Source organism: Zootoca vivipara, chromosome 7 (genome assembly GCF_965207765.1).
Source record: "Zootoca vivipara chromosome 7, rZooViv2.hap1.1, whole genome shotgun sequence".
Classification (NCBI taxonomy): Eukaryota; Metazoa; Chordata; class Lepidosauria; order Squamata; family Lacertidae; genus Zootoca; species Zootoca vivipara.
In genome coordinates, this window is record NC_142590.1 from 68,624,800 (window position 1) to 68,642,700 (window position 17,901).

The following is a 17,901-nucleotide window of genomic DNA, read 5'->3' on the forward strand; positions in this document are numbered from 1 at the left end:
GAGTTAAGACTACAGGAACAAGGGCTGAACAAGCAGAATAATTAGCCAAACTTTAAGCCACCAAAGAATCTCAAACCCCCAACAGTCCCAAGCAATTTGCAGAAGTTACCACTATTCACAGGTTGCATCATTTGTTATTTCAGTGACATTTCCAATCAGTAGTGATATGACTGATTTTGTTTTCATTTTAAATGGTAATGTGACTGCCCTATGACCAAAACAAATGCTTACAATATGCATCGCTGACAGTTTTTGATCATTTGTTTTCAAACAAATATATAAACCCAAAGGAGTAAAATGTGCCATTCAAAATATTCTATAAAGAAAGAACCAATATGCTTCAAAACCAAAGTGCTGATGTTCTTAGGGTTCTGGGACCCTTAACTTAGGCCACATGGTCACCCTCGGACAATGTTCTTTCCCAGGGTTATTCTAGGATAACTTTGCTGTGTGAACAGCCTCTAAGATCAAGTTGTTAAGTGCTACCAATTTCCATACTTAACAGTATACAAATTACTCTGCAGTTTTTAAGATTTCAAAAGGCCCCTTGGGATAAGGACCTCTTACTTGGAACATCAGGTAAGAGCCATAATCAAACAGGATGCTAAAACTTCCATGGATACATCACATGTTATTTCATATCCAACCTATCATATCAGCAGAGCTTATGTGACACCAGCAGGACCATCTGAGGTTACATATCATGTCAAAAAAGTATTGTGGTTCTAATGAGATTTGTTAACCCCAATGGGCAGCCCACCTACACACAATAAGCCTATCCATATAAACCTTTTCCATTATCCCGATCAATCCAAGTTATAAATCAGCAGCATGACTCTTTGTCTATCTGATAATTCTGAAATAGACGTGTGTGAATAATTTAGTGGGAAAAAGTCAGGCTACAGATAAATTATTCCCGGCCTGGGCTCCTCAGGGCTTTAAGAGAAGCATAAAGCCCAACTACATATACCACTCCAGGCATATTGAAAAGAGACAAAACCCACCTCAAGGAGCCGGGCACATTTGACAAGCGATTTAAAAACAAAACAAGTGCTGGAAAGGTAGCAGGTCTATGCTTTGGAGGGGCCAGTCTTTCTGGACTCAGGGGCGAACCCCTGCTGCCAACTCCACGTGTGCACTACCAATGACCAAGGGAAACCAAAGGAAGCAAGAGTTTTGTACCAAAAAAAACAGGACTGCCTAAGACATTGGACACGAGAAGGCAAAGGGGCGGCCATTGTGTTTTGTCCTGGAGGTCCCCCCACCTTGTGTCTAAACCTGGGCCAGTCTCTCGTAGTTAAAGGGCATCTAGTAAACCGGGGTGGGTGGGTGGGTTGCGGGTTGAGAGACCAGGCCCGAGTGCGAGGACACCGCCCCCCCCCACCAACACACACACTTTCCTCCTCCCAAGTCCGGGCTCAGCCAATACGCTGCTTTTCCTGAAGCACATCCTCCCCCTGTTCCCAAAGACCTGGCACCGTCCGTCACTCGCCCTCGGTAGTGCCAGGCCTCCCCGGTCGCCACGCACGGCCCTTGGGAGGCCCCCGCAGGCCCCCGCCCCCCTCTTTCGTCCCGGGCGACCCTGACCAGGCCCGTCCCTCTCAACGGCTGTCACCAGAGCCCCTCCCACAGCCGGGCCCTGCTCCCCTCGCGCCTGCTGGGACTGCCGGACTCCTCCGCTCGGCCCTCCCGCCCCCTCCCCACGCAAACCCCGCCGGGAACCCACCCGCTCGGCCCCGCCTCACACGCACACACCACACGGAGCCCGGTCGCGCGCGTTCACCTGGTGGCGCTGCTGCTCCCGCTCAACGCGCCCGCTCCCGGCCCGCGAAAGAAAGCAAGCAGCTTCGGGCAACAACGCCGCCACGCTCCTTCCTCCTCCTCCTCCGCCGCCGCCGGTTGCCCTGGCGGGAAAGGAGAAGCGGGCGGGGGGTGGGGGGCGGAGGCTGAGGGTGGGGAGAGGTCAGCGCGAGCCCGAACCTCCAGGACACCGACCCTCGAGCCCGGCCGCGGCTCCGCCTCCTCCTCTCCTCCTCAGGGAGGCCACGTGACGGCCCGGCTGCGCGCGCGTCGCCTTGGACCGGGAACGCGCCCCCGGTTTGGGCGGCGGCGGAAGCGCGCTGTTGTATTCCCCCCCCCGCCTTCTCCTTTCCCTCACCGAGGCAGATTGGGCGGGGGGGGGGGAGGTTGGCGCGCGCGGCCGTAGTATCTTCTCTCTAGCGGCTCGGTTAATTTTACAAATCTCAGCGGCTCTGAAAAACAGCAAAGAAATGGACTTGTTTCTCCTCTCACGCGCTCTTAAAGCCAACTTCCTTGCTTGCCGCCTTACAGAGTTAGGAAGCCTCCGTGTGAAAAACGAGTACCTACTGTACAGAGGTCCGTCAAAAAAGAAAGATGCTGAGGGGAGCATTATCCATCTCCCCTTGCCTCAGTTATGCTACAGTCCTGATTCTCTTCAGGGGATCCATGGCTCAGTCCCCTCGGAGCTGTTGTCTTTCAGGATCCCCCACCCTTGGTTCATCCAATCTAACCCACATTAATCCTAGAGGGAAAATTTGTCACAGGCTATTAAACCGCTTTCTCTGTCCGGCAGTAGTCCAATACATACTTACATGTGTTGCTTTTTGTGTATGCAGCACCATCACGCATACCCTCCAATATTTTCTCCCATGAAAATAGGGACGTCCTTTTCCATTATTGTTATTATTATTACTATGGTTGGCTTCCAGTATACAGTATATAGAAAACATAATAAAACATTTAACATTAAAAAACTTCCCTATACAGGGCTGCCTTCAGATGTTTTCTAAAGGTATGGTTACTTGGCTCGGGGCTCGCATGACTCCATACTTTCCAACATTTCTCCAATGAAAATAGGGGGAAAGCAGGACATTCCAGGATCCAATCAGAAACCAGGATGGCTTCTGTAAATCTGGGACCGTCCCTGGAAAATAAGGACACTTAAAGGGTCTGCAACATGGGCTCCATGCATTGTTTATGGGCACCAAGCATTATAGAGTAATGAGAATTTGGCCCTGTCATAAGGCGTCTGCTGTTTATATAGTAGTTTGAAATAGGGGAGGCAACAGAAAAAGTAGAGTGCAAATGGGGGAAACGTGTGCATTCAGTACTTGGGAGTAAGCCCCAGTTGAACTCTGCGGAAATCACACCAGCAAACATGCATAAACATCCACAGGGCCAGACAGGCTCCTGTTTTCTGGTCCTTCCATAAAATCCCCATCTCAGCAGCCTTTTCCATTCTCATAATCATAGCATGAGAAAACATGAGCCTCTATACCACATTTCCTGTATAAGCTATCATTTGCTTCCTTCCAACTGGCCGCTATTGGAACCAGTATCCTGGACTAGACCGACCTTGGCTGATCCAGCCATGAGCCAGTGTGGTGTACTGGTTAAAGTGCTGGTCTCTGCTCAGGCATGAAACCCGCTAGGTGACTTCAGCCCAGTCTCTCAGCCTAACCTACCGCACAGGGTTGTTGTGAGGATAAAATGTAATTATTGGGTTACTAAAATATGTAATTTGGGCTACTGTAATAGAGGGTCAGAGCCAACAGGGACCCACTCCCAGTATCTAGTTCCCAGTGTAGATAATCTACCAGGGGGACTGAATCCATTTCTAGTTCCAGCCAAGTTGTGGATTTTAAATCAATTGTGAGGCACCTAGTAGATTTTTCAGATCAAAAAGCAGGCTATGAATATACAAAATAAATATTTAAACAATGGTTCAGACCTTGGCATGCATAGGCCTCAACCTGCTTGTTTCTACGCTACATAATATCCTTGGGTAGGTGGTGATTTTGGAAAACTCTAAAATAAAAAAGGGAATCAGTCTTGGTATTGACTCTGCTCTTGGTGGTGATAAGCAGGCCTCATTACCTCACATGCTAAAGTGACTGCACCCCAAGTGATTTACTAGTATTAGCCTTGCTCCTGTTCTTATGTGCCAAATGACTGGGACTGGAGTGGCAAAGCTGAAAAACTTGATAGCAGAATCAGAACTACAGTATCTTGAATGGTGCAGTTCAAGACCTGCCCTCATGTTCAGCACCTATAGCCTAGAAATAAGGTATATACAGTATTATGTTGTATCCCACTACAGAGATCAGTCTTTTCAGACCCAGAATGCACTTTCAACCCAAACATGCATGGTGGTAGTGCTCCTGTTGTGATCCACTTTGGATCAGGCCATGACCCACTAGTGGGTCCTGACCCACTGGCTGAACACTAATTTCCTAGATCCACAAGCACAAAGATTCCCGCTTGTGCAATGGATCTTACTCTTACTCTCCTTTCCCCACATGCTCCCCCGCACCCTCCCCAAATCAAGCCCAAATGGCTGAGGGAACCCTTAGAACATATTTAGTCTTTAAAATTATCACACACACGTAACTCCAATGAATTATAGTAGCTTAATCATGTGAGCAATGGGTTTCAAAACTATAGCTGTAGTAAGAGAAAAGCAAAAGAGGATGCAATACCTTTGAGCGTATAATACAAAAAGAAAAGTGTTTTTATTTCTGCCTTTTTGTTATTGGTGGGAAAATGCATGAACATTTTCTTGTCTGTACAACCAAAGTCACAGTTGTGATAACAATGCATTTTGTGTTACTTGTTTCCAAATAAAAACAATGCTATACAGTAAACATGTCAACTTTACAATTTGTATTCATGAACTCTGTTTTTCAAAGTTTACATTGTGTTTTTTTAAAAATCCCTCTTCTTGCAATTTACCTTCTGGTAAAATTAAACTTTAAGCATTTTGGTTCCCAGCAGCAAAGTAAGTTTAGGTGGTGCTTCAGACATTTTACTCAGTGCCTAGAAGATAGGTGGGGGAGTCCACTGAGTATTTTGCTCTTTACAATTCATATGTTGATCAATCGAACACTTCACACTACTGTACAATTTGCTTAGAAGATAAGACACTAAAACAATATGCAGTCAGTCACAGATTAGAAAAGGAGAGGCCAGTTCTTTAGTGCCCTCCTGCAGTAGGTGGGCTAGTTGGACAGATACCAACCTGGTGTCATAGGATGTCAGGTAGATCCAACCCCAGCAGAAAGCAGCTCAGCTTGCATTTGGTACCAAATTTAGTGCTGAATGCAAAGTGTGCTTGCTAAGAAAGAATTGAAATGCATTCTAAGGCTATGATTGCTCGTTTGCAAGCACAGCTCATCCCACTTTCTGAACCTATGTAGTGGCATGGTAAATCTGTGTGCGTGTGTCAGGGTGTGTGTGTGAGAGTGTCAGTGTGTACATGTGCACTCTGTTGCCTCCTCAGAGCAAAAATATGGATATATCCCTTCAGTTCATCTTATCTTCCCTTGCTGCAGAAATCCACACAAGTGTTAACACGTATACTGTATGTGGAAATAGCTCTAAGGGATCCATTGTAAAACTTCTGACTAGTAATCTTCTATGGCTTTGTATTCATGAACAAGTTTCTAATTTTTTGGTCATTAAGACAGGCAAGTGTATATGGAGGAAGGATCCCTTATATCAGGGATCTCTCAAAATCTGTACAAATCAGTTTCTGTATACTCTATGCACTAAGATGCACTAAACCTTGCTCCTGATGATGGAGGCTTGGCCATGCAGTGTCAGGGTGTTCAGTTTTGCCCTCACCAGACAGCTGTCCCCAGATGGAGCCCTACCCTTTCCCTGAAGAAAAGTGAATGACACTCAGGAACAGAAGCAGGGTGAAGACTCCATTATCTATGTCCCAGACTGAGTCTCACTCTGTACAGCCCCACTGCTTCATCTCAATCGCTCTATCCTAGCACCCGAAGAGGACCCCAATATGGCAGACCTGCCCTCCCCACCAGGGAAGAAGGGGTGAGGAAAGTTCTACATCAGGAACAAGGTGAAGGGGGAGACTGACATTGGGATCTGCTGCTGCTGTGAATCCTGCAGCCTTGGGCAGTCACATCACCCTGCCTCATTCATGGACTGGCCCTGGACTTTGATACATACATAAGGCAGACTGTAAGCATATGTTGGCACATGCAGCCAGTGGCGTAGCGTGGGTGGGGGTGCCACAGGGGCTATTGCCCATGTGCAAAATTCTTAGGGCTGCAAAATTTCTGCTCCTCACTTGTCTGAGGCCTTGAAGCCGCTGAATTGCAGTGCCTGCATGGTGTTTAAGGTGGTGTGGAAGGAATCCCCTCATTTTCTCCTCTTCTTGCGCCCTCTTGTGGAGGCAGGTCACCGCTTGTCCCCAACCCCTCCTTTTCCAGCACCCTCCAGCCATCCCTCTGCACTATGGCTAGAAAAGGCTGCATGCGCTTTTGCCGGGGAAGCACCGCAACTCCAGAACTTCACGTGGGGTATGCGTTTATGTGTTCCGGGTTTGTTTGTTTTCTGAGGAGAGGGCACAATACTTGCCTTGCCCCGGAAGCTGGCAACCCACACTACACCACTGCTTGCAGCTTGGTTGATGTTGTCATACAAACATCCAAAAATCTCATGTAGGCCATTTAGCGACTTATAACAGAACAACTGAATGAGCCCTTAACTAGTGAATGATTGTAAACTACATTGAGGTCATCAAAGGATAGTTAACATTCAAGCATAAAGCAGGAGCAGTGATGGCTTCTGCAGTCTGTTTGTTCATTTATACCTCCAACATTAGGAGGAGCCATTCTTCGTATTAAGTTGGTTTTCTGTCATGTAAATGTGCACATGAACAAGACAGTATTCATTCAATTCCAGTTCATGGGATATAAGATCTGGAGCACCAGCATAGCTATTAGCCGATATACATACAGAATATGTACAGTAGCCATAGGTACAATAATGTGATGGAGGAAAGCAATAAAAGTTATGCACTGGTTTAATGTGAAATCAGTATAGGGGAGATATTTTTGTGGGTGTGCATTTAATATGTCAAGTGCTGTGAAATTACATTTTGTCAGGGAGGGAAGTTGTTCAAAAGCTTAATGGAAGGATTCCGTACGCAGATATAATTTTTATTTATTAATGGAGCCAGAGTTTTCTCTGTGATTTATATGGTGTAGAACTGTGAATTTGCTTTCACATTCAGAAGAGGCCTTCATGCAATCAGTGAATACATGGCGGTGGGTGGGATCATTTACTCCACGGGTGTCAAACACAAGGCCCGGGGGCCAAATCCGGCCCGCCAGACCTCGTCATGTGGCCCGCCGAGTGCCCCAGCCAGCGGGACCCAGCAGCAGGACCTTGCTGCTGAAGCGCCGCGCCGACAAAGCGCCGACAAACAGCTGGGGCGGGGGGGGGGGTAGAAAGGCGGCCGGAGCAGCGCTGCGTGGAGCGCCCCGAGCCACAGCAGGAGAAGGAGGAGGCAGCTTTGAATCCTCCTCCTCCTGCCATGGCTCGGCGCCTGGAAACGGCTGCTGCTGCTGCACAGACAAAGCACCCAGCAGCGCCGCGTGGAGGAGGAGGATTCAAAGTGCTACAGAGCACTGCTGCATCCCAGAGGCTCGGGACTCTCTGCACGGCGCTGCCGGGCACTGACCCGGCAAGCCGCCTCCTCCTCCTCCTGCCGCTGCTCAGCCTCATGAACGTGAGCTCAGCAGCGACTCAGCCTCACGAACGTGCAACTCTGAGGCTTTACGCACTTCTCCTAAAACGGACACCCGCTGCCTCACGCTGCCCGGGAAATGCTTTTTGCCCCTGGGTTCCTTCGCGCTCTTTTCTGGCGCTGAATCAAGGCGGCGACCCCCCCTTCCCTTTCTTCCTTCCTCTCTCTCTCTCGTTCTTATTCTTTCTTTCCCTCTCCTTCCTTCCTTCTTTATCTCTGTCTTCTCTCCCTCTTTCTTTTTCTTTCCTTCTTTATTCCTTCTTTCCTACTCTTCTTTCTCTCACCTCTTTCCTTCCTCTCTCCCTCCTGCTCCCTCTTTTCTTCCTTCCTTCCTTCCTTCCTTCCTTCCTTCCTTCCTTCCCATCTTTCTTCCTCTCCCTCATTCTTATTCTTTCTTTCCCTCTACTTCCTTCCTTCTTTCTCCCTTTCCGTCTTCTCTCCCTCTTTCTTTTTATTCCCTTCCTTATTTCCTACTCTTCTTTCTCTCCCCTCTTTCCTTCCTTCCTCTCTCCCTCCCACTCCCTCTTTTCTTCCTTCCTTCCTCCCTCCCTCCCCTCCCTCTCCCTCTCCTCAGAAACATAGGATGCTGCTTTATACTTCTGGCCCTTAAACCCTGGAACCAGGAGAGCAGCTCCAGTGAGTCAACCTCAGCCAGTCCCTTTGGTGAACGGTGGTGGCTCACTGGCAGAACATCTGTCCTGCATGCAGAAGGACCCCAGCATCTCCAGGTGCTAGTAGCTCTGCAAAGGTCCTGCATGAAACCCTAGCGAGCCTCCACCACCCAGTGCAGTTACCAAAAATCATTTTTCAATAAATTGTACAATAATTGTACATTTGAATATCTACTTGCTATTATTCTGACTATGTTTCTGCTTTCAGAGCTAGTTATTACTTACATTATTACAAAAAACAGTAATAATTGAATGCAGTGACAATAATTTATGATAATAAAGAGTGGACACATAGTCCTACAGATAAAGCCGGCCCTTTGAGGGTGACCAAACTGCTGATGCGGCCCCTGATGAATTTGAGTTTGACACCCCTGATTTACTCCGTTCACTCCACCAGTGCACATTTTTTAGCTGAAGCTGTGCCTGCAGCTGTACACACATTGGCTCTGTCAGCACACTCAGGGATCCAGGCTCCCACATCAGGCAGATAAAGCCCACACCAATATAGCTCCCAACATGTAGGGCTCCCTGTGCATACCTTCCACTGAAGATGTGGAAGCTGAGGGCAGAATGCGCTGCTGTGGCATGCGCCCTGCCTCCATGCGTTCACTGACTGTCTATTTCACATCAAGAGAGTTGTTCTGATGTACCAACTATCATCTACACCGAGAAGTGAAATATTTTTACATGTCTCAAAGTGCTTCCGATGTGGGGTCCTCTAGATTGATTTCTGACATAATAAACTGAGTGTGTCGGCACCCATGTCTAGAAATAATCTGGAACAGTTGCCCATGTCTGTTTGTGTATTTGCCTCTAGTTTTAATAAGCAGCAGTTGTTCTTCTGCTTCACAAATCAGCCTAAGACAGACCGATTGGAGGATGTGTAAAAGTAACTTTGGGTACATCTTCCTTGACACCAACAAAATCACTTGGGTAGGAGACTTTCAGTGTTATGCATAAACTACATTACTATTGATGGTGTACCTTTTTATTGCCCAGAACTTTGTTTTTGTCCTAGATTCTATTGTATTTCAGTGAAACACTTTCTTTGTATCTCTTTAGCACTTTGTAGGCTATGTTGTTGGCAATTCAGATGAACTGGGTAAACTTTGCAAGAGCTGAGCAGCTGGGTCATATCTGTTTACAAAAAACTCCACTTCGAATTTATAAAGGGAAGTGAGATAAACTTGGCAAGAAGTCAGCTACAAATCCATAAGATTAGAACTTAAAATATTTTTCCTGCCCCGTTAGTATTTACAGCCAAGCCTTAAAATGCATTAATATGAACTGTCTTAATATTTTTGTTCTTAGTTTACATTTGAGAACGACAATGGGGGGGGCTGAGTAATATGCAATGTCTTGATCTAGTTTTATTATCTGTCTTTTCAGCATAGATTAAGAAAGAAACTAGTACACTGGGCCAAGGCAGAGACAGTGAATATGAATGCATATGAGCCTAAATCTTCTGCTTGGGGGGCAGGCGGGTCTCCTCACCCCCATGTTTTGCCAATTGTTTTTCAAAGTTAATGATTTGAAAATTGCAGTTAACATAACATTTAGGTGAGAAGGGATTGCCCCTTTGTTTATTTTGGTTATGTTGGGCCTTGATTGCCATGGTTTTGCCCAATAAATGCAACAATAAGTTGAACTGCAGCACTATGGAAAGCCATGATTTCGGTTAAATTATTCAGTAGAAGATTACACTGAATCTGCCTGAGTTCTTTCTGCATTAAAATTTGCAATGTTATTACGCTGATAGAGCTACTATGGACAGTAGCATGAGAAAACTGAAGCTCAGCTTTCCCCCAGTATAAATGTATGTAGCATTATAATCCAGATCCAAAGTTGAACTACATAAATGTATTGTGTCAAAACACAATAGGGGGAACCTACAACTTGTTGAAGTGACTGGCAAGATACCATAGCACTGATGCCACCAAGAGGACACCGTTGGGGCAGAGAGGCAAAATCAGAATGAAAGAATCTTTCATTAATATGTGCAGAGGAGCCGATATCCTATTAGAACATGTATGCTGGTACAAATCATTTGACTCACAGGGAACATCTGAGAATGCCTGGGGCTAACTTAACTCAGTGTTCTTATTCTCTATTCATCTACTTGAGAAGGAATCATTCAGAAACGAGAAAGTTGACTAGTACAGTATCAGAAATAAATGCACTGGATACAGAAATATCTTTGCCTCATCTTCTCAGGTGAATACAGTGGTACCTCGGATTACAGACGCTTCAGGTTACAGACACTTCAGATTACAGATACTTCAGGTTACAGACTCCACTAACCCTACCTCGGGTTAAGAACTTTGTTTCAGGATGAGAACAGAAATTGTGTGGCGGCAGCAGAGGCCCCATTAGCTAAAGTACCCCAGGTTAAGAACAGTTTCAGGTTAAGAACGGACCTCCAGAACGAATTAAGTTCTTAACCCAAGTTACCACTGTACAAAGGTACCATTTCAAGAGCACTCAAACCAGTATGTGTGGCCCTAGCACACAGTGAAGCTGAAACATGCATGACAAATATACGTATTGGGAGGTGAAATGCTGGATCAGCCATTGTTTACCCTTTTTTTTAATGAGTCAGGCAGCCTTCCACTTTTTTAAAAAATCAGCCTGTACACACACACAGAGACACACAGACACACACACACACCTCTGTGTTTATCCTTTCCTTACAGGGGGGGGGAGGGACTGAAAACATTATTTTAAACTGCAGAAGTGTTCCAGAGATTGGAGAAGACGTTGCTAATGATGTCACATATATTAGCCAATAAGCACTCACCACAGATAAGATTTTTCTCATTCAGCCCATTCAGACTCAAACCTGTGAAACTGCGATTCTTTCTTTGCCTTTTTTTTTTTTAAAAAAACTCATCTCAAAACAGAAGTATGTGTATTTACAGAGGAAGGAACCTGTCACCACGCTCTCAGAACAGTACATTTGTACACAACCAGTGGTTTGCTTCCTGAATGTTCCCAGTGCTTAGTTTAGAAATATCTCTCTGTGCATTAAATGGCTGGACTCAACCATTGACAGGGTGCTGCTGAAATTAAACCTATTCCCTGTGCTCATATTATAATAGTGCCTGAGATTCTTTTAACTCAAGTTCATAATAACAAAACAAAACAAGAAAAGACTTAAGGTCTGTATTGTGCCTTTGTCAGCCTTCATTGCTGCATTGGTTTTAGCATAGAAGTGCAGAGGGGTCTATTCAGCAATGGAGAAACCAATAACAAACACTGTTTGTTCCGCCTCAGGGGGAACGATAAAGGGACTGTTTGGGAACATGCACAATGTGTTTTGGAAAAAGCCTTATTTCGTGAACAAACCCATCTGGGAGTTGCTATAATATTGTGGCTCCAGCTGCATCCACACTTCTTGGGTCCTTCACACCAATTATGAAATTGTTGGTTCTTCTGGCTCCATGAACAAGAGAAAGGACCTCGATTTTGCTCACCGGCTGACCAATGCTTGTGAAGTACTTGATATCTTCTTCAGGAAACTCACCTGGTGGAGAGTTTTTTTAGAAAAGATTAGTTTTATTGAAAGGCTTTGCAGCAGTCCCCATCAAGGTGCTGATCCATGTGCCAACTGGTACACAAGGAAGGCAGATCCCTGGATCCACCCTTTCCCCCATTATGCAGAGGAATCATGTGCAGTCTTGTGTATGTAGAACATCTGTGTCACCATGTTCACGTTTCCTACCTGTAGGATCAGGGCACAAGTGCTTTAAAAGAGTTGTAGGGCTTGGTGTAATAATTAAGGAAGAGAAAATTTGCTTAGGTACCTAAGCTAAATAACAGGAAAATGGGACACTAAATATGCATTTGACTCCCTTGACCATACAGTTGTTGTTGTTGTTGTTGTTGTTGTTGTTGTTGTCCGACTCTTCGTGACCCCATGGACCAGAGCACGCCAGGCACTCCTGTCTTCCACTGCCTCCCGCAGTTTGGTCAGACTCATGTTGGTAGCTTCAAGAACACTGCCCAGCCATCTCGTCCTCTGTCGTTCCCTTCTCCTTGTGCCCTCCATCTTTCCCAACATCAGGGTCTTTTCCAGGGAGTCTTCTCTTCTCATGAGGTGGCCAAAGTATTGGAGCCTCAGCTTCAAGATCTGTCCTTCCAGTGAGCACTCAGGGCTGATTTCCTGAAGAATGGATAGGTTTGATCTTCTTGCAGTCCATGGGACTCTCAAGAGTCTCCTCCAGCACCATACAGTTAGGGGTGGTCAAACAACAGCCCACGATTCTGATCTGGCCTGTCAAGTTTTTGCAGGGGGAGGGGGCAGTCACAGCCCTATTTACCAGTTGCAACAGCACTGAATAATAAAGCACATTTTCTTTTCCACCTCCATTTAGTGCCCAAGTGCCATGATGGGGAGGAAAATACCTTCCCTTATTCCTCTGTTGATTTTACCTGCCTTTCTGCTGTTGGAGAGCAGATCGAAGTGCTTTACAAACATGAAAGAGAGCTTGGACCCCCCCCCCAAATTTCTTGAGTCAATGCTCAGGAAAACATGGTAGCAGACTGAAGAGCTCGTTCCCGTTTCCAGGGGAAAGGCCATAGCTCAGCGGCAAAGCTTTTGCTTTGCTTGCAGAGGGTCTGAGGCCCAATCCCTGGAATATCCAAGTAGGGCTGGGAGAGTCTTTTGCCTGAAATCCTGGAGAGCCACTACCAGTCAGTTCCATGTTAGATGGACCAATGGCCTGACTCTGCATAAGGCAGATTCCTATGTTCAATCTGCCCACATTGCAGAAAAGGAAAGGTGGCTTATGGTGACATAAGCAAAAGAGCAGAAGCACTGTTTCCACTTCACCAAAGTACTGGCATACAGTTTCCTTTTCAGCTTCTGCAATGTAGTCAGATACAAAAATATTCTCCCATCTTACTACAGCCATACGATGAAGTTCAACAAACCATGTCAAGTTGAGGAAAAATTACAGAGTACCGTAATCTTAGATATCTCATGGGGAAACCCTCACCCTGTTTCACTTGTGTCTGAAATCACAGAGGTGAAATAACAGAAGTCCAGACTTCGAAGATCAGTGATTCATACTTACTGTCAACTTCCAGGATATTAGACTGAAGTTGAGGATGAAGCCGGCCTAGTGAAAGACTCTCACTCAGGTTCTTGTTGTAGGTCAAAACGTTTACTAAAACCTGTTAAAAGATCAGACAAAGCAGATGCTAAGGTTTTTGATGAATTGTTCGTGATGGAATCTTGAGTCTTGTTCAGATACTCAAAGTGAAGACGCAGGAGCATGGCTGACACACCTGCCTTCCACCTGTTCGTGGGTATGTCTGCATAGTGGCTTATGCTTCTGGACCCCTACCTATGTACGCATCAGTTATGTGATCTGTACACTAGAAGAAATAGGGTGTATGGATCACAGTATTGGTTTCTGCACCAAATCATCATTCAAGAACATAAGAAGAGCCTGCTGGATCAGACCAATGACCTGGTCTGTTCTCACAGGGGCCAACCATTCTTCAAACATGTTCTCCAATGTCTGGGAGTCAGCTATGCTGAAGGGATGGCATTATAGTCATGATCACACACTACATTTATGCATCCACTATGAACTTATTCCCTCTCCCAAAAAAAGATAAAGGGCTTTAACTGCATAGAAGTACTTAAGACCAGTGCTATTTTTCTAGAGAAAGAGGTGCCAGAACTCACCTCCCTTGTTCTCTTATAATGGCAATGGCACCCATCTGAGAGGTGCCGGAACTGAGTTTCAGCAAATTCCAGCTGAAAAAAAGCCCTGCTTAAGACTATTATGGTGGTCACATGCTGACACTGAGTGATAGTATTAAGTAGCACAGTTCAAACCACTTTTCACAGTTCAAAGCCAGTTTACCACTTCAGTAGAAGCTGGGCCCAAAAGAACTGTAGTGCCACCCCAAGGCATTTTACGGTCAGAAGCAGAATCAATATGGTGCTTATACCACACGCAAACACACATGTCAATGGTTTTTTTTAAAGTGTTTTTGCATCAACTCAGACATTTGTTCTTGCCTTCATCTATCCCCTCCCCACCCACCCTGCACCTGGCAGGGTTGGTCCTAGAGACCCAGTTCTTTCTCTTGGTAAGAAAGGATATTATATTGCAAGCATGCAGCAGTGCTCAAAAGACTGACCTGTGTTATGCTGCTCAAAGCTTTGTCGCCACCGTTGGCTCCCAAACAAAGGTAAGTCCCACACATCCCTTCTGATGGCCGGACAACAGTGGGTAGCAAGAAAGACAGCGGCCTTTTCCCAGGCTGAATAAAGTTCCTCTGCAGGAAAAATAATTTTGCAATACACTATTAAATATACCAATAGGAGCCTTTCTCCCTCAAGCTTCTGTTTCCTTGAATTTCTAAGGTAATAAATACCATTACCCAATTACCAGATAGGCTCAAATCAGCCTTTTTCAAAGAGCTGGGCAAGATAGCACTTTTTAATGGTATTTGGAAGACATCTTCAGAAACCTCTCTCAAAATGCTATTTTGCAAAGCACTTTGAAAGGGCCTTCTGAAGATCTGAGTCAGCTGGCTGTTGGATCTTCAGAAGCCCTTTTCAAAGAGCTATTTTGCACAGCTAAGAGGTTTTTACTTGCAGTACACCATGTTTTCGGTTGAGCCATATATGATGTCAGGTGTACAGCAAGTGGGAGTGGTTTGGTCAAAATGACCTCAGGAGCCAAATGGGGAAGCCAAGCAGCCCTAATTAGACTCATGGGCCAGAGTTTCCCCACCCCAGTCTTTCACAGCACGCACCCAGATAATATCACATCACATTTATCTAACAACATTCATGGCAGGAAATTCAAGGCTCTTTATGGGAAAATGTTTATAGTAGACGCACATTGGAAAGTCAAGAGGCTCTGAAAACAGGGGTTTTCCTGGTTAAGAGCTAAACTTGCCAGCTTGGCTCTAAAACCACACACACTGTGGCAAATAAAGGGCTCCTAGAAGATCCAGGAGTGGGACCCAGGTGGCGCTGTGGGTTAATCCACAGAGTCTAGGGCTTACTGATCAGAAGGTCGGCGGTTTGAATCCCTGCAACGGGGTGAGCTCCCGTTGCTCGGTCCCAGCTCCTGCCAACCTAGCAGTTCGAAAGCACATCAAAGTGCAAGTAGATAAATAGGGACCGCTCCGGTGGGAAGGTAAATGGTGTTTCCGTGTGCTGCTCTGGTTCTCCAGAAGCAGCTTTGTCATGCTGGCCACATGACCCGGAAGCTGTCTGCGGACAAACGCCTGCTCCCTCGGCTTATAGAGCGAGATGAGCCCCACAACCCCAGAGTCGGACACAACTGGACCTGATGGTCAGGGGCCCCTTTACCCCTTTACCTTTTAGAAGATCTTAGTTATCTGATGGATACATGCACTTCATCAATCATTGGTGCCATGCTTGCATACACTTACTATTCATTTCACTATTCGTGTCAGACTAATTCATAATTTATTACCAAGCCAGAAGATGAATGGCCTTCTGTTTCATTCATCCAAGAAAAATCCAGCATCTGACTGTTTAGAAGGATTCCAGAAGAAGTCATTATTCCACTTCCAAATGGCCGGTTCAAGGAACTGGAAAGGGATATACACAAAAGTTTGTGAGAATCCAAATCCACAAAGAGTTTCACCTGCTGCCCCAGAGCTTATGGTTCTCAGGCTCTTTGTTCTTCCCACTTCCCTAATACACCCTTGCTCATGTTTGAAACACCTTAGGAAATAAAAAGAGTCCTGCTGGATCAGACCAGAGCTCAGACTAATCTGTCATCGTTTTTTTTCACCAGATGCCTATGGAAAATCCAGCAGTAGGGTATGAGGGCAGTAGCTCTCCCAGCAACTGATATTTGATGTCATATTGCCCCTGGAAATTCATCCATCATGACTATGAGCCATTGACAGACTGATCATCCATCATTTTGTCTTATCGTCCTTTAAAGCCATCTATGGCTGCATTCACACTGCAGTTTATTCAATTTTCCCAACGCTTCCCTAGCTACTAATTTTCACATCATATCCAAAATTCACATGACATAAAAACCGCTTTCTGAAATATAGTGGAATATAGTGCAAGTTTAGTGCACCATGTTATTTGCTTTTTAGAACAGAGCTCTCACTCCCAGGTGCTGAATTTTGCTAAAATCCACCTAATTATAAAGCATTTGGTTAAAAAAATCTTACTCCCTCTTTCTAAGGGAATGTCCACAGCAGCATTTCATTCCAAACAGGGAAGCTTAGCTCAATTATTTGTGCCAAAAGAGAAATGGATGTGCAAGATCAAAAATACAAGTGGAGAGAAAATGAAGCTCAGAAGGGTGGGACCAAAGAAGTCCACATAGTAATGTTTAGGAAAATATGATTTATTGGCTTTAGAAGTTGTCACAGGTGCGGTAGCGGCTACTCTAGAGTAACGACTCCTCACAGCGTTGCCTTTTCATGCTTTTATTAAGTGCACACTATTTACAGTGTAGAGTCAGTACTATGTACATGTTGTCAGTCTAGGTCAGAACCTCCAAATGGAGATTCGCGCGTCTTTTTCCAGCAAAGTAGTCTGGGAATACTGAATCTCCGCCCCCGTCGCTTCTTGCACAATTCCGGAACCGGCGGGAGCGGTCTTCTTGCCGCGCTTTCCCTGCTTCCCCCTTCCTTTCCTAAGTGGAGCAGTGGCTCTGCTACTCTGCCTGAGCCATGCCCTCTACTTCCTGATTCCCCGCTGGAGACATCCCCCTCCCCGCTCCCACTGGCGCTGGGAGAAGAGCTTGTGCTTAAGATGGGAGGAGGCTGTCTGTAGCTTCTGTCCCTCACAGAAGTTTTCTGGGTTTTTTTTCTTTTTCTTTTGGTTTCTTGTTTGTTTGCTGCTTTTTTCTTTTTTGGGGTGGTAGTTGTATTGTCTTTGGTGTGTTGTTTTACTCTGTTTTATTATAAAATGAATTAAAAAATTGGGGGGGGAAGAGACTGGAAAAAAACAAGTGGAGAAGGAGACAAAATGGTCGCCATCCCTTGAAAAACTATTGAAAAATAATCATGGAACAGACTGTGGACAAAAGCACCATACAAATCCATATTGGCAACAACCAGGGAACAACAACTAGGTGCATGGCTGTAACTTAGCACCTAGATGCCTAGCGTATATAAACCGAACATTTCTCCCATGTACCTATTGGAAAGGATGAACCACTACAGGGACATATCAGAACATGTAGTGGGGGGGGGGGTCCAAAAACATAAAATTTATGGGGGGGGGTATTTACAAAAACATCTTGGGTTACAAGGCAGACAGTCCTCATGACCCCAGGACTAGCTCTACTAAACCTGTAGTCACAATATATTGCAAATTAGAAATGAAATAGTTATAACACATCTATTAACCGCTACAAGATCAACTATTGCCAGGGCATGGAAATCATTAAAATCAATAACTAAGGACCAATGGTATAATGCAATTTGGCAAACAGCATTAATGGAAAAACTGACAAAAAAATTAAAGGTAGCAGGAGGCCAAAAGAAACAAGATAATTTTTATGCAGTCTAGTGTGACTTTATTGATTACACAAATAATGAGGCATGTGGTAGAACAGTACCCATAGTTTGCAGCACAGTCTGATGTGCATCAAGTATATATTTTGTTTTATTTTTTCCCCTCCC

The 17,901-nt window shown here is 45.3% G+C and overlaps 2 protein-coding genes across 5 annotated transcripts in view; both read right to left on the reverse strand.

Moving 5' to 3' along the window:
- NCOA6 (nuclear receptor coactivator 6) overlaps nt 1-2,061 on the reverse strand; it is a 44,242-nt gene extending 42,181 nt beyond the window's left edge. Inside the window, exon 1 of one of the 2 annotated variants that reach the window (XM_035123920.3) lies at nt 1,784-2,061. The gene's annotated coding sequence lies outside the window, so the exon portion shown is untranslated. The remainder of the gene's footprint in view (nt 1-1,783) is intronic. The other variant, XM_035123919.3, reaches the window with a different exon arrangement.
- An 8,378-nt stretch (nt 2,062-10,439) lies between these two features.
- The window catches only part of GGT7 (gamma-glutamyltransferase 7), a 37,851-nt gene continuing 30,389 nt past the window's right edge, over nt 10,440-17,901 (reverse strand). For all 3 annotated transcript variants that reach the window (XM_035122695.3, XM_060277255.2, XM_060277254.2), the window contains exons 12-15: nt 15,717-15,834; nt 14,404-14,541; nt 13,323-13,422; nt 10,440-11,770 (exon numbers count right to left, since the gene is read on the reverse strand). In XM_035122695.3, the coding sequence (XP_034978586.2) occupies nt 11,607-11,770; nt 13,323-13,422; nt 14,404-14,541; nt 15,717-15,834 (520 nt within the window). In that variant the 3' untranslated portion in view covers nt 10,440-11,606. The remainder of the gene's footprint in view (nt 11,771-13,322; nt 13,423-14,403; nt 14,542-15,716; nt 15,835-17,901) is intronic.